Genomic DNA, 15174 nt, shown 5'->3' with positions numbered 1-15174 from the left:
CAGTCATGCACAGAATAGATCCATTGACAACAATTTGAGATACATTTATTTCAGAGGGTTTATTCTAAGTATGACTAAATCTGGATCCAACCAGATTTCCTTCAGTGTAAAAAAAAATCTAACAGGAAGAAGAGAGAGCTATTGGCAGATGAGGAAGAAGTGACTTAGCCAGTTTCAGATACAGCCTGTTTTCTTCCAAACCTTAAGAGCTAAAGCTTTCTCTGCTAAAGTTTCTGTTAAACCAAGCAGCAGAAACCTTTTCAATGGCAAATGACTCTTACCATTTTTTTCCTACCCAGAGGTGTTTGCTAAAACCATCCCCGGAGAATGGGATTTACTGGGATTAATTAAAAGAGGCACTGCGTTGGCAAACAAATACTATGTTTTTCACAGCTTGCTTAAGATTTCCCTGGTTGATGTCCTGATGGCTGCTCAGGTGTCTGGTGTCATAGTAAATGAGCATGGCAAGGATATTCAGTTGACAGATGGAATGAGATCCTACTGTAAAGGTCTCACAAAACCTCCTCAATTGCCATCTGGGCAGCCAATCTATTTTTTTTTTAATAGCCTCTTTTCTGTAGTCCATCACTACAGTTTATTTTTCAAGATATGGCGGAACTTATGCAGGAGACCAGCCGAAGTTGGGGCCTTCATGGCCAGTGCCAGTTGGGACAATATTCCATTTTCAGCTAGGATCATGACCTTAGATGTTACTAACAGAGGCAGATCAGCTGGAAGAAATGGAATACAGATTCAAAATCAATTTCTGTTCTATATTCTTGGTTCTGCAGAGTGAAAATTTATTTAGTGGTTTTCTGGATGAGCCTCGTTTTTGTCTTCCAAGAAAACAGGCAACAGGGGCCTCTACACTACTTTTTTTGTCATTACAAATAATTTACCAGAATTTGACTTTAGAGTTTTATCCCTTCCCGAGGTGGATCATGATTCCAGCCAAAATAACAATTGAAGCAGTCCTTTTCTGACAGTTCCCAGAACTCAGTAGGTGAAACACTGGCAAACTACACAGCAAAACCATTGGCACTTGCCTGTTAATCACACTTTCTCAGGGATATGCAACAGAGTTTGTTTTATGATTTTATTGCTCAAGTCTCATTGTTTAAGGAAGAATACTCTGATGCTGCAAGTAATAGAACATCTACTACAGATCATAACAATCAAAGCAGCACTATCTACTGAAAAACATTCCAGTTTCTATAATTCATGGTTCATGGGAAGAATGGGGATAGAAGGACAATATGAATGAACCTAAACAGAATGAACTGCTATGTAATGTACTATAAATTCTGCATAGAAGTCCCTGCTTTGTCCTGGAGTGCCTTCGTCTGAGATATATATTCACATACTTGGATCTTCCAGTGGTCTACCTTCACATAGTCCTTCATTATTTCACAGACAATACCTACAGTTCAAATATGAGGGGGCACAATGCCAGTATATTGTCCTTTCACACAGGCTTTCCTTGGTACCCAGAACGTTCACCAAAGTGAATGTGGTCTTAGTAAGATATTTCCAGACTGAGTTTATATCTGTCCATAGTTGAGAAACTTACTGCCTAACCCAGGTGTGAAGCCTGACAGCTTGATTACTCACTCCTACTTCCACCACTGTATGGGGAAAGTAGTCGCCTAGGGATGAAGCGTTAACAAAATAGCTACAGACCCTCTGATAACCCTGCTGTCGACCAAGTTGCCTATGCCCTGCTCCAGTATCACAACAATGTAGTGACCCAGATGGACCAGGTAGCCTAGCAGGTAGGAGAGAATCTACCATAAGCAGTGGTTTGTCTACCAGTCCCAGCCCAAGACATGCTACTTTTGCTGGAGTAAGTGGAGCAGCTGCAGCATCCAATACTAAGTATCTGTCTCCTAGCTTGACAAATGCAGTAGAAATCCAAGCAAATTTAGTGCCTTCTTTGTTCAGTGTGAACTATCCATCTCCCTGGGACCAGATGATTTCCCCATCGACTGAACCCCTGTAGGATTTATAATTAAATATTTAGTTATAAGTAATTACAATTAAAGCAGTTGATTTACTGCATATCTTGGTTGTGAAGCCTGACAATTTACTAATCTGTTCTTCTCTAATCCAGGGTAGAAGGGTCTAAGAAAAGCACTCCAATCTGAATGGAGAAGAGCCATCACTTACCCTGGTGCAGGCTTCCAGAATTCAGAGAACAGGTCATGTAAGAGTTTTCTAGATTAAGCTTTCAAATAGCATGATAATGAGTAGCCTTATTCTGCTTACGTATATAGACACGGTCCCTTGGGTGATATCTCATTCATGTCCACTTCAATGTATGTTTCCTTTTTTTATTTATTTATATTTATTAACAATTTTTTCATAGAATAAAAGACAAATTAAAAAAAAAGAAAAAGAGAAAGAGAAACAAGAAAGTGCAAGAAATGAAAAAGAAAGAAAGAATGTCAATGTACTCTGTGTTTCCTCATTAGGTAGAGTTACAGATTTAGTTTCAGAGCATTCAAGAGGAAGAGGACTATTTGGACCCTTTTCAGTCAGGGTTGTAGGCTGGGCATGGGACAGAGATGGCACTGATCATTTTAGTGGTCACGTAAGTGGACAATCTTGTTGGAACACTGCAGAGGATGACCATTGTCAAGGCCTTCATGGAGATAGTGCACCCCTCTTCGTCTTACTAGATCACTGGGCAGCTTTTAATACCATTATCCGTGCTATTCTCCTGGACCACCTGTGGAGGCTGGAAATATTCTGCAGTGGTTCTGTTGTTACCTTAGTGAGCAGTGCCAGTTAATGGAAGCAGGAGAGGAGAGGCATGGCCTAGTGACCCCTCCTTTCTGCCACAGAGGTTGGTCTGCCTGGCTAATTAACATCTTATATAAAGCTGCTGGGAGAGGGCATTTGGTGTTTTTGCGGTGCAATACAATAAAAATCCTGATTATTATATAAAGCTGAATATCACATGCTGCTGATATTCAGCTTTATATTACCATCCTAACCTAGCTGGAGAAGTCATCAACTTTGTTCTGGTATCTGAAGAATATGAGGCTTGAATTGATGAAACAGGCTAAGTTTCAACCCAAGCAGACAAAGTTTCTGTTTGTTCTCTATCAGCTCCAGGGTTGTCTCTTGAAGGAATGGCTGCTCCAGGTCCTGGAGTAATTGGTTATTATCAAAATCATAAAAATCAGTTGGACAAAAGTGATCGTCTATGAAGAAGCCCATATACAGCATCAACTTTTTGGAACTCAGAGCTGCACATCTGGCTCTCCTTGGCTTTCAGAATTTATTGGGTTACCATGATTTTCTTCTTTAACGTACTAACAAATATGTACATGTATGACCGTGCATATGGAACCTCCATGGAGCGCTGCCAGACTGATAGCCTTGGAATAGAGGGGGAACTTACTCGACCTCTTTCTCAGCTGAACATGCTCAAGCACGTTCAGTTCCATTGTGCTTTACTTGTGCAGAATGGATCCGGACCCAGGAGAATAGCTTCTGAACACCAGAATGTTTAACTGCATTATTTGTTACTTTGGCAGCTGCCTGGTGGCTCTTTTTGCATCTCTGGTCATCTTCAAGGTGCGTCACTTCCAGCCTCAGCAACTATCTTTTCTTTTTATTTCTGCCTCCTCATATAATTGTTTCTTATAACATCTTGCTTAACACAGAGGCCTGTAGATCTTGAAAGCTGGCCTACAATTATATACATTCTGGGTTGCTCCTAAAAGAAGCTGTACCTTTTTAGCTGCTCTTCACTGCATAGTTTTGGTTGAAAAGGTGAAAGGTCCCCTGTGCAAGCACCGAGTCATGTCTGACCCTTTGGGGGGATGCCGCTTTCGTGGTGTTTTCTTGGCAGACTATAGAGGGTGGTCTGCCATTGGCTTCGCCAGTCGTTACCTTCCCCAGCAATCTGGGTACTCATTTTACTGACCTCGGAAGGATGGAAGAAGGCTGAATAGACCTGAGCCGGCTACCTGAGAAGCCAGCTTCTGCTGGGATCGAACGCGGATTGTGGGGAGAGTTTTTGTCGCAATACTGCCATCTACACCACGGTTAGTCCCCTCTATATATTTTAGAATATTAGAGCCAGTTTGGTCTAGTGGTTAAGGCACCAGGCTAGAAACCAGGAGTCTTGTGAGTTCTAGTCCTGCCTTAGGCATGAAAGCCGGCTGGGTGACTTTGGGCCAGTCACTCTCTCTCAGCCCAACCCACCTCACAGGGTTGCTGTTTTGGGGAAAATAGGAGGAAGAAGGAGTATTAAGTATGTTCCCCGCCTTGAGTTGTTTATAAAAATAATAAAAGTGGGATTTTAAAAAATCTAAATCTAATTTATCAGTGTCAAAAGAACAATATGCACCCTTCTAGTTATATGAGAATCAGGCCCAATGTTATAGAAAACACTCTTCTTCCACAGGATAAAGCACAGCCCAAACAATGTATTAGGGAATGGTATCCTGAATGTTTTTCCAAATATTTAAATATTGGCAATGAATGTAAATACGTTATGTTATTCCTTTATGGGATAAATAGAGAACAGTCTGAAGGAACTCCCCAAACAAGTTGGAAACAGCTAGCAGGGCTGCAGCTGATACAAAATCAGAGTGCTACAGTTTTAATATTTGTTAATGTCAAATGTTTCATATTTTTCTTTTTTTTAATTAAAGAGATGCTTTTAGGTTTGGGAGCCATTTCACAGACACCCATGACTGAAAACTTCATATCATGAGGCATGTTCAGTGATTACTTTTAACATTCTCCCACAGCTGTTTCAGTTTTGCTTCTGTTCCAAAAAAAGCTTTCATTCCTGGGACTCAGGAAGAATAATTGCAGGTATTATTTTTATTGCTACAAATATATATATATATATATAACATTACTTCATCAAGAAGAAAAACTAACAAAAGTTGGCACTCCCAGGCAGCTGATTTGGTGCTCAGTTCCCCATTTCAGTGCTAGTGCAGAACCATGAAAAATTCACTACCCTTGAAATGTTACCGCAGCCTGCCAATAAAAAGATAAATTTACTTGCCAAAACTTTACTGGCCCAGCTGTTCACACACACTTGGGTTACACAGAGTGGACTCAGTTGGATCAAATATTGTGTCTGGGGTGGCAGCTTTGCTGTTCTGCAGACAATGGCTTTGAACTGGGACTGATTCACCTGCTGTAAGTGTGAATGCTTAATTTCAACCAGCAGTTGCACAAAGCTTGTAATTGAGCAGCCTGGCAGAATATTTGCATGCAGAATCTTCAGAATGCATCCATCACATACACACACCCTACAAACAAGCAGCCCAGGATTTCTCATCCAAGGAAAATGCTTTGTCAGCATTATGCCATGTTTTCTTTAACACCCATGTTTTCTTTAGCATTCTTAGCCCCACTTTCTGCAGCCCCACAGCATCCCCTCTTTTGCAGGGTCAAAAATTGTCAGTCCCTTTGAGTTTTTTAAAGGAGAAGGATACTTAAGACACTCATGGTGATCCTTTAAAAAACCCCTAGGTTCAGCATTAAAAAAAATATATTTTAGAGACTTTTAAGAAACAAAATGGTGCTCTCAGCCTCTGGAGGTTTAAGGTACTCATTTTGTCCCTTTAAAATACTTACACATGACAGAAATGAATCAAAAATATTGGTTCCATTCAATCCAGCCACCTGATGTCATCAGCCATATCTTCCCTGCCCCTCAGACACTACTGTATACTTTTTTTAATGCCACAATAGAGTGTTACTCTCCTATTGTAGAACATGATCTTTCAGTTGACCTGGCCTGAGTAGGTTGCACACCTTTTTCTTTAAATACAAAGTTATCTTTTAAGAGAAACCACAGGTTGGGAAAAAGATACACCCAGACGTGGTGGGTGCAAGGGCCTGGAAATAACTCAGAAAATGATCTATAGCTACATTTTCAGCTCTCATAATTTGGAGTTCTTTCAGAAATACACCTTTAGTGGGCACCCTTGCTTGGCAATGCTGTAGACAGCATGTGGGTTAATATACGTGGAGGAGAAAATAAAAGCAATATTGTTGGTGGTGCAGCCCTTCCGACCAAGGAGAAGATGTGAACTGTGCTTTATAAAAGCAAATTGCAGATCTTACAGCGAGGCATGAAGTCACGGTGATGGGAGACTTTAATTGCTTCAGTATCTATTGGGAGAAAATGTCTGCAGAACATGGCCCTTTCAGGAAATTCCTGACTTGTCATGCTGACAACTTTCTCCTTCAGAGGGTAGAGGAAGGCATAAGAAGGTCAGCTATCTTTGACTTGATACTAATCAATAAGGAAGACTTAGTTAAGGAGAAAAAAATAGCAGGAACTTTTGAGGAAAGTGACCATGTAATGATGGAATTCTTGATTTTAAAGGAAAGTAAAACTGAACGCGGTGGGACGCGGTGGCGCTACGGGTTAAACTGCTGAGCTGCCGATCGGAAGGTCGGCGGTTCGAAACCGCGCGGCGGGGTGAGCTCCCGTTGCTAGTCCCAGCTCCTGCTCACCTAGCAGTTCAAAAACATGCCAATGTGAGTAGATCAATAGGTACCGCTTCGGCGGGAAGGTAACGGCGTTCCGTGTCGTCATGCCGGCCACATGACCACGGACGGGTCCTTACGGACAACGCCGGCTCTAAGGCTTAGAAACGGAGATGAGCACCGCCCCCTAGAGTCAGACACGACTGGACTTTACGTCAAGGGAAACCTTTACCTTTACTTAAAACTGAACGAAATCAAACGCCTACTCTTGAATGCCAAAGAGTGGGATTTTAATAAACTCAGACCAATTATAAGGAGGATCCAAGGTCAGGAAAGGCTAATAGGAAAAGGGAGCTCAAGATGGCTTGGAGTGTTAAAAGAATAAAGATTTTAAAAGCACAAGTGCAATAGTTCCAATGAGGAAGAAAAATGAAGGGTAGCAAAAGAAGCCAACGTGGTTGCATAAAAAGCTTAATGAAGATCTGAAAAAGAAAAAAAAAGGACATATACAGGAAACAGAAAGAGGACCAGATGAGCTAACAAACAGATAGCTCAAAGGTGTAGAGTACATGTCAGGAAAGCTGAGATTAGCGAAGAATTGTGACAATAATAAAAAGGACTTGTTTAGATATGTTCAAAAGAAAATGAAAAGGAAAGAGTTAGTATAGAAGTTGCTCAGTAAAAATCAAAGCAAAATGCTAACAGGTAACAGAGAAAAGGCAGAATGACAATTCCTATTTAGGTTGTTTTTTCCAGCAGAGAACTATGTTTTCTACTAGAAAATTGTGAAGGGCAGGATAAAGGGGCAAAACTGAAGCTTGAAATTAATAGAAATATCATCAGAGAATACCTCTTTACTTTGAATGAATTTAAAACTTCAGGACCAGATGAATTGATTCCTAACAACAGCAGCTAGCAATGGCCTGGCTGAATCCTAATGCATTATTTTTGAAAAACCATGGAGAACTGGATCCCAGATGTTTGGAGGGGAGCAAATGTTGTTCCTACCTTCAAAAAGGGGAAAAGGAAGATCTAGCAAACTATCAATCACTTTGATATCAGTACCTGGAAAATTCTAAGGCAGATCATAAAGATCGATCTGTAAGCATTTCAAAACAGTAATTACAAGTCAGCATGGATATGTCAGGATTAAAACTGACCAGATTAATTTTATCTCATTTTTTATCTTTGCTGATATGAGTCTGGGAATGTTATAAACACACTGTAGTATACTTTGACCAATGAAGCATTTAACCAAGTACCTCATGCCAAGTTTATTAGCAAGCTAATGAAATGTAAACTGGATGGGTATATAACTGGCTCAAGAACCACACTCAAGGATTATTCATCAATGATTCCTCATCCAGCTGGAGAGAGGTATTAAGTGGATTAGTAGTTCTATGTCCTCTATTTTTTCCTATTTTCATTAATGATTTGGATGAAGTCATGGAGGGACTGCTGATCAAATTTGCAGATGACATAAAATTGGATGAGCTGGCTCATACCCTAAAAGATAAAATTTAGGACAATCTTGATAGGCTGGAGAAATTATTTGTAAAACTGACATTGGACTGTAATTGATTGCAAATTAAATGAGAAAGCTATGGGGCAATGGTGCTGGGGAAGAGTAAGGATGTCTGAAGTTAGTTGTGGGGCATCCCAAGGGGATGACTGAGGTGCTGGGTTTTGTTGTGTTTTTACATTTTCTAGTTTTTCAAGTTCTGGGTTTTATTGTTGTTGTGAGCCACCCAGAGTTGTGTTTTTAGATGGGTGGCCATACAAATCTTTTAAATACTGTAAATACAAATAAATATAAGAAATAAATAAAATGCGATGCAGCTGTAAAGAAAGCTATGCATGCATTCCAAATCATGGGAAGTAATCATTCCATTCTATTCTCCTTTGATCAGACATCAAACATAAGTATTATATCCAGTTCTTAGTACCACACATTACAAAGATTTCTGAGAAATTGGAACAGGTTCAGAAAAGGTCAGCAAAGGTGATCAGAGACTATGAAGAAAGACTGAAGGGATACTGAGTAAGTTTAGTTTTGAGAAAAGACTGCCAGGGGATATGAAAGCACTCTTTAAATATCCAAAAGATGCCATGCAGAAGAATATAAAGACCTGTCCTTTCTCATTCCGTACTTTAGGACGTGGATGAAAGAATGTAAGTTACAGGAAGGCGGATTCTGATTGAATGGTAGGTAAAAACTTCCTCACACTAAGAGGAGTTTGACAATAAAACAATTATCAGAGAGACGGTAAACTCTATTCATTGGATGATGTCAGGGAAAGACTATATAGCCATCAGTCTGAGACATTTTAATTTGGATTCCTTCGCTGAGCAGGAGGATGGACTCAATGGCTTCTTAATTCCATGATTTCATTGTATTAGATTTGTTCTACTTAGGTGAACAAGGGCCCTTCTCTCTTTATTCTGATTCCAGGTGATGGACAGGTTATCTGATTACCTGGGGAAGCTCAGCAAGGGTATCTACCTACATTATTCTGATGATTTTTTATGCTCCAGCACATATTATAGCAATATGCATCTATAGTCACCTTTTTCAGAGAACTCAGGGTGACTTACATAGGGGGCTCCCTTTATTTCATCCCCAAATCGATGGGTGAGGAGAGTAACTGGCCTTAAGTCACCAATGAACTGTGGGTGAATGGCTTGCTTCTCCTTTTGTCAGCAACCCTGCCTCTCAGATGGGTCTGCCCTTAGCAACCTAACTGCCTCTGAGCCTGCATGGCTCCTAGACTGAACTGCTTCCAAATTCAAGAATGACATTGAGGGAGAAACTGAGCAGCCTTGCGGTAGACAATAGGCCATGCTGGCAAAGGTAAGCCCAGCTGTGATCTTGAAAGGGACACACTGATGCTGTTGGTCCACGGGGCCCTTTGCCATCAAATCCCCAGAAATACATGGGTTCCCTGCTCTCTTGAGAACCAAATCACATACAGAGAATAAAATCTTCCTCCAAAGACTGAGTGTACAGCTATTAGTCTCAGAACTTTAGCAGATGCTGGGGAAGGGAGCTAATTTTTCTCAAAAGAAAAAAATCACGCCTTTCAACTACATGCTAAGAGGAGCTTCATCTGTTACCAGATAAAGAAGTGGAACTAAGTGTTAAGCACTCTTGCAAAAATAATTTTTAGTATCCATTCATTCCAGTCTAAAGATTTGTATATGTGCAGCGTGACTTGGCTGCATGCTATAGTGAGGATGGATGTTGGCATGCCCACTTGTCAAACAGATGTTTGGCACAGGACATCTTAGAAGGCAGAGGCTATTGAAAAGAGTCACCTGAGTTGAGGAAGGAAGTCAGTCATATACAGAAGAAATACTTAAACAAGATACTTAAACAATACTTAAATAACACAATACTTAAGCAAAACAACCCATATTGCAGGTTGGGGTTAAAGGCAGGCTGGAGAGGTACTGTTGAAATCCAGTGGGTTTGCTGGTCTGAGGCCTGGCATGTCAACTGGTCTGTTATAATGAGATGTAACTCTTGACATCTTTGACATGAGGCCATCAAATGTAATAAAATGAACATGGAGCTTTTTAAAGATCCCCAAATGCCCAGCTAGGAGAGGGAGGTGTCAGAGAGGCAACACCAACATTTTAAGGGTGCAACATGGAAGCCTGGGGAAAGTCATAATATTTTCCAGCTTCCATGGCAACATATCAGCCTGCTTGTTCTGTGAGCTTGGAAAAGAAGACATTCAAAAGGTTTTCTTTTTTAATGTCCCCACCTGACATGACACTGAGCAAGCTTCTGAGAAATCTAAAAATGTTTCAGGCTCAAATATAGGCCAGAAGTTACAAAATTATTATATTTGTTTCATGTGTAGGCTGTATATATGCATTAACAGTGTTCTTGAAATAAACATAAAGAATGAAACTTACCTCTTTAATGAGAAGTTATCCATATTTGAAATAATTTTTAAATAAACTGTGATCTCCCAGGGAACCCCTAGTGACCTCTCGTGGAACCCTAGGGTGCCACGGAACCTGTTTGAGAAACCCTGCCTTAAACACTACACCAGACTGATTCTTGCAATTGCAGAACTATTAAATTGTACAAAAACTGATCTTTCTTCTTCTTTCTTACTCACAGACATACTCAAGTCTAGGTCAACAGGTGATTTGTTTAAGTAACTTCTGGCACCCTGTTGTAGATTGTACTATTATCTTGGGCCTTCTTTTCCAATGCTCCAATAAGCAGCTGCCAGTTTAATGACTCAGTGCCACTTTGAATGAGTGCCTGGGGTTTATAAGAAAAGTCTATGATCAGGAATGAGGTGGCACAGTTAGTTAGTTAGTTAGTTAGTTAGTTAGTTAAAATTGATTACGGCCACCACAAAATAAACTTTCCAAAATGCCAATATAAAATATGCTTATAAACTATTTAATATGTAACAATACATTAAACAATAAAGTAATAATGATGTACTTTATATGTAAAATATTTTATACATTTTATAAATATGTGCAATACACATACAAAATACAATACACAAATGTTTACAAGGTCTAAAAATATATAGACAAATGCTAAATAGATCAAGCTTTTTCATGGTCTGCAAAACTCTATAGGGCAGCTCTGCAAGTTTTCTGTGCAGCCTCATGTGTATCTACTGTTCAACAAATAACTAGTCTGATTCTAGCAGCAAATTCACCAACAAAGAACCCAATCTTCAGGGCGAAATATAAAACTCAGTTTGATTTGGCACAAAATATAAGATACTGGGGTGACAAGGTTGAGTGACAGCCCCTCCTCCCACTTCTTGTCTGACCGAACTCCAGCAGCTCCCCTCAAGTTCCCCATCCCTCTTACAATGACCTAAATCAGAATTACTGCGTGCTCACACACTCACAAAATTGCTCAGCGTGATTTAATGGATTAGCAAAGATAATTCACACCAAGGAGTAAGAGTGGTGAAGAGTGCTTGTTAATTAGGCAGGAAATTAACTTACAAATGAATTAATATAAATTAACGGGTGCCATTTATGCACTATGCATAAAGCTTGGTAAAAAGGAGAGTTTAAATAGCATTGCCCAAAGCTATCAAGCGTACGTTCAGCAGTGAGGCTGGTTAAACCCTTTTAGTTCCGCAGTGCTTCTGCAGCACTTTTGCTGTACTTCACGCTACATGTCTGTCTTGATGGCCAAAACTCGCCTTGACCAGGCGTGTGGCTGCCACGTATCCCCAAACTACCTCCTCCCCTACCTCATTCAAATTACACTCACACGTATCAAGTCCTGCAGAAGAAGGGGAATTTCCTATGAATATCCAAAGAAGCCTGTGGCAGACAGAAGAGACTTGGACCTCAGCGATGTTTTGACCAATGTAATACAAACAAGAGAAAGCAACGGCATGTGAGAAGGGCACAGATAGCCCAGATTCAGGTGGCAATTGCAGATACATGGGGAGGCCAGGGGAGGGAGGCAGTGCTGATGGCTGACAGCAGCAAGAATTTTTGGCAGGCAAAATGAAGGAACACTGGCACTTGGAACTGGATCCTCAATGTGTTGTATTCAGGCACAGTGAATAATTGGTCCTATCTCTTTAACAACAGCGCAGTCACCAGATTCCTTATGCCCGCACTTGCTTTTATTATAGGAGCAAACCGGCTGCAGGCCTCTGTTAGGAATTTTGCCAGCAAGCTGGAGGAAGCCGGGTGACATTAATCAGGACACCGCTCCTGTACACTCTTAACAGGGACAGGCGGCACCAAAAATAACAAAACTTATTTCTGGTTCGGCTGCAGTGTAAATTGTCAATTCCAAAGCAGAACATGAATTTAGCGCTCAAATCTCAACAGACAATAGACAGAGGAATGGTCATCCACAGTTCTTCCCCAGCTTCTTCCATCACAGACATTTTTCAGTGCAAAACATTAAATGGGACTCTTCAGTTCCCACTGCGTAGACAAGTTAGCTTCTCCTTTACACCTGCTTGAACGAATGGCTCTTTCACCAGAAAGAGTGTGTCCCTGACCAACTTCCACAATCCTTAATTTATTATCTTTGCTCACCTCCCAAATGTTGAGAGTTGCAGACAGGCCCATTAGAGGCCTTGACAGGTTAAGGCTGGCTGGGGAATTCTGGGTGTTGAAGTCCACACATCTGAAAAAGGCTAAGGTTGAAAAACTCTGGGTTATGGCCTCTGCCTGATGGGCCCCTGAGATATCTGTGTACGCTGAATAGTTGTTTAAATCAGGCTTGCTCAGACTGGTGCTAATGGGCATTATGGCTGAGGATTATGGGAGTTTTAGTCTGACACTTATGGGGGATGCCAACTTTGATTTCTGATTGTAATCTGCAAGTGTGACAAGATGGCTTGTGGGAACTCACATTACACAATGTGATATAAAATATATCTTTGCAATTTTAAAAAAATGGATAAAAGCATGAAAAATTGACATCTACTGAAACAAGGCTAATGGGCATAGTTCCAGATACCAAGGCTGCATGCTTAGCCTTTCAGAGGCCTATTGGGCTGCATTACAAAAAGGTGCGGACTTCACATCCTTGCATAGCCCCTAGTTTCAGATTCCAGAAATCAGCCAGTCCTTGGTGATCACTTATATTGTCCCCAGGAAATGATTGTCCATCAAGTGGGACAATGTGCTGGTCTGATAGAGGGAGAGTCAAATCATTGGAACTTACTTACCAGTGATATTGTTGGCAGAAGAAAGATTCCCACAGTGTTCATCGCCAATAGAGGCAGCAGCTAGGTTGAACCAGAAGAGAATAACCTGGGTGAGAAAGAAAAGCAGATGGCATGAGATGTTGCAGGGGAGTAAATGGACAACTCTCAATGGATCGTTCAGATCAACCTTTGCAATCTCGTGGGGCTCCAAATTTGTAATTGGCTGGGAATTCAGGGAGCTGTTCTTGCAACAGATCTGAAGGACACCAAGCTAGGGAAGCTTAACACAAGTGTCAGGCAAGGAGAACTCATCCATAAAAGTAAAGTGATGCTTAGAAACAGTGGGTCTAATATATGGAAGCAGAATTGGATACAACAGAAGCTAATAGTGACAAATCCTCCACACTTGTGGAACTGAGGTGCTCAGTATTGTAAATATGAAAGGGAACAATGCCAGGTTTACTTTTAAATTTTTGAAGGTGACATTTTGCAAAAAAACCAGTAAGAATGTTTTAGGTTTCTTGGCATATCTTGATTGCTTTGGCAGACATTCGAGAGCTTGTCATTCATCAAATACTGTCAAGTACTAAGAATATATTTACATGACATATATCAGCTGCTGTCAAATATTAGCCCATCAAGTACAAAAATGTAATACCATGCAGAGAGGGCTGTATCTTAGGTTGAGGGACAGTGAATTCTCTATCCTATTTAGGTTACAATCCTATATAAACTTACTTGGCCATAAGCCTAATTGAATTTAGTGAAATTTGCTTCTGAGTAGACTTGCATGGGATTACTAAATTACAGCACTGATTTTCCCTGCCTAAGAATTCTTCAAAAGAAAAAGGGAGAAAGAACATTTGTGTTTTTTTTTAAATGGGAACTTGTTTGTATAATTGTCATGTTTCTATTTTTCCTATCATCATTATCATCCTCATTATCAACATTGAGTTTAAGAACTCAAGAATAGCCATATTGGATTATACTAGAAAAATAGTGGTATATTTTCTAGTATTGGATTATACTAGAAAATTACTGTGTGTAGCATCCTGTTTTCTCCAGTGACCATATGCCCCAAGAAACCTATGAATCGATTCAACTGGGTGAGTGGTCAAGACTTCATCCTACTGACATACCCTTTGCTGACTCAAGACTCATTCTGGCTCATGTTGGATTTTGTAATCCAATCACCTTTTCCATGCTTCCCCTTCAGCTACTACAGTATAACTGTGAATATGGCTGAGAACAAGATGCTGAAAGGATGCTGATGGGACAGGATCCCATCAGTGGATAGGAATAACCATAGCTCACAGGTACAGCCAATGCTTTCAATAGATCCTAAGTTTGAACATAGCAAGTCCAGATGAGGTGGAGTAGGCCTGCCACAGTGGTGAAAAGCACATGTGTCAAATATTTAAAAGCTGAGAACATATTTAAGTGTTCAGAAAATGCAAGGATTTTATCCCACTGTTAAAATTGTTTTATCCATTTTCTTTGGTCATTATGTGGCCAAAATTTGAGTTGCTTTAGTAATTATCCTAAAATTAATAATGTGAAGTCATGAAGGTAAAACTGAACAAATTTGAAGTATGTACTTTGGGCATTAAATGGGAGTTCAGTTAGTTAAATTCTATTCAAAAACCAGTCTGTGTTGGAAAGATAGGACAGAGTAAAAAAGTATATTAAATGTTTTGTTTTCATCTTTCATTTTTAATTTGGAATTTGGAATTAGTGGAATAACAGAGGAACTGATATATCATCATAAAGCTTTGTTTAAAGGTATAAAGCTTAAATAGATTTTATACAGAGTAAACATTAAAATGAGTTAGCAATTACTACAATGGTTTCAATACTTTTAACTGTAATTTTATAGGTAGGAAAAACATTAGGGACTTTGAGAAAAATGCTAAGTTATTATAGAGAATTAATTGTGAGAATTGCAATAAAGAAGAATTTATAATGACGTATTAAATACCAAGATTTCAGAGGGGGAAATGACTGAAAATAGCTGCATGTGTCCACAAACATT

The 15174-nt window shown here is 40.0% G+C and overlaps 1 protein-coding gene across 1 annotated transcript in view; it reads right to left on the bottom strand.

Moving 5' to 3' along the window:
* Positions 1–15174, bottom strand: part of LOC134496336 (corticotropin-releasing factor receptor 1) — a 55388-nt gene that overhangs the window by 39501 nt on the left and 713 nt on the right. The window contains exon 2 of the mRNA XM_063302067.1: positions 13164–13248. Coding sequence (XP_063158137.1) covers positions 13164–13248 — 85 coding nt within the window. The remainder of the gene's footprint in view (positions 1–13163; positions 13249–15174) is intronic.

The sequence above is a fragment of the Candoia aspera genome, chromosome 4 (genome assembly GCF_035149785.1).
Source record: "Candoia aspera isolate rCanAsp1 chromosome 4, rCanAsp1.hap2, whole genome shotgun sequence".
Lineage (NCBI taxonomy): Eukaryota > Metazoa > Chordata > Lepidosauria > Squamata > Boidae > Candoia > Candoia aspera.
Note: the sequence above shows the minus strand (reverse complement) of the source record. Positions and strands in the feature narration are given on the sequence as shown.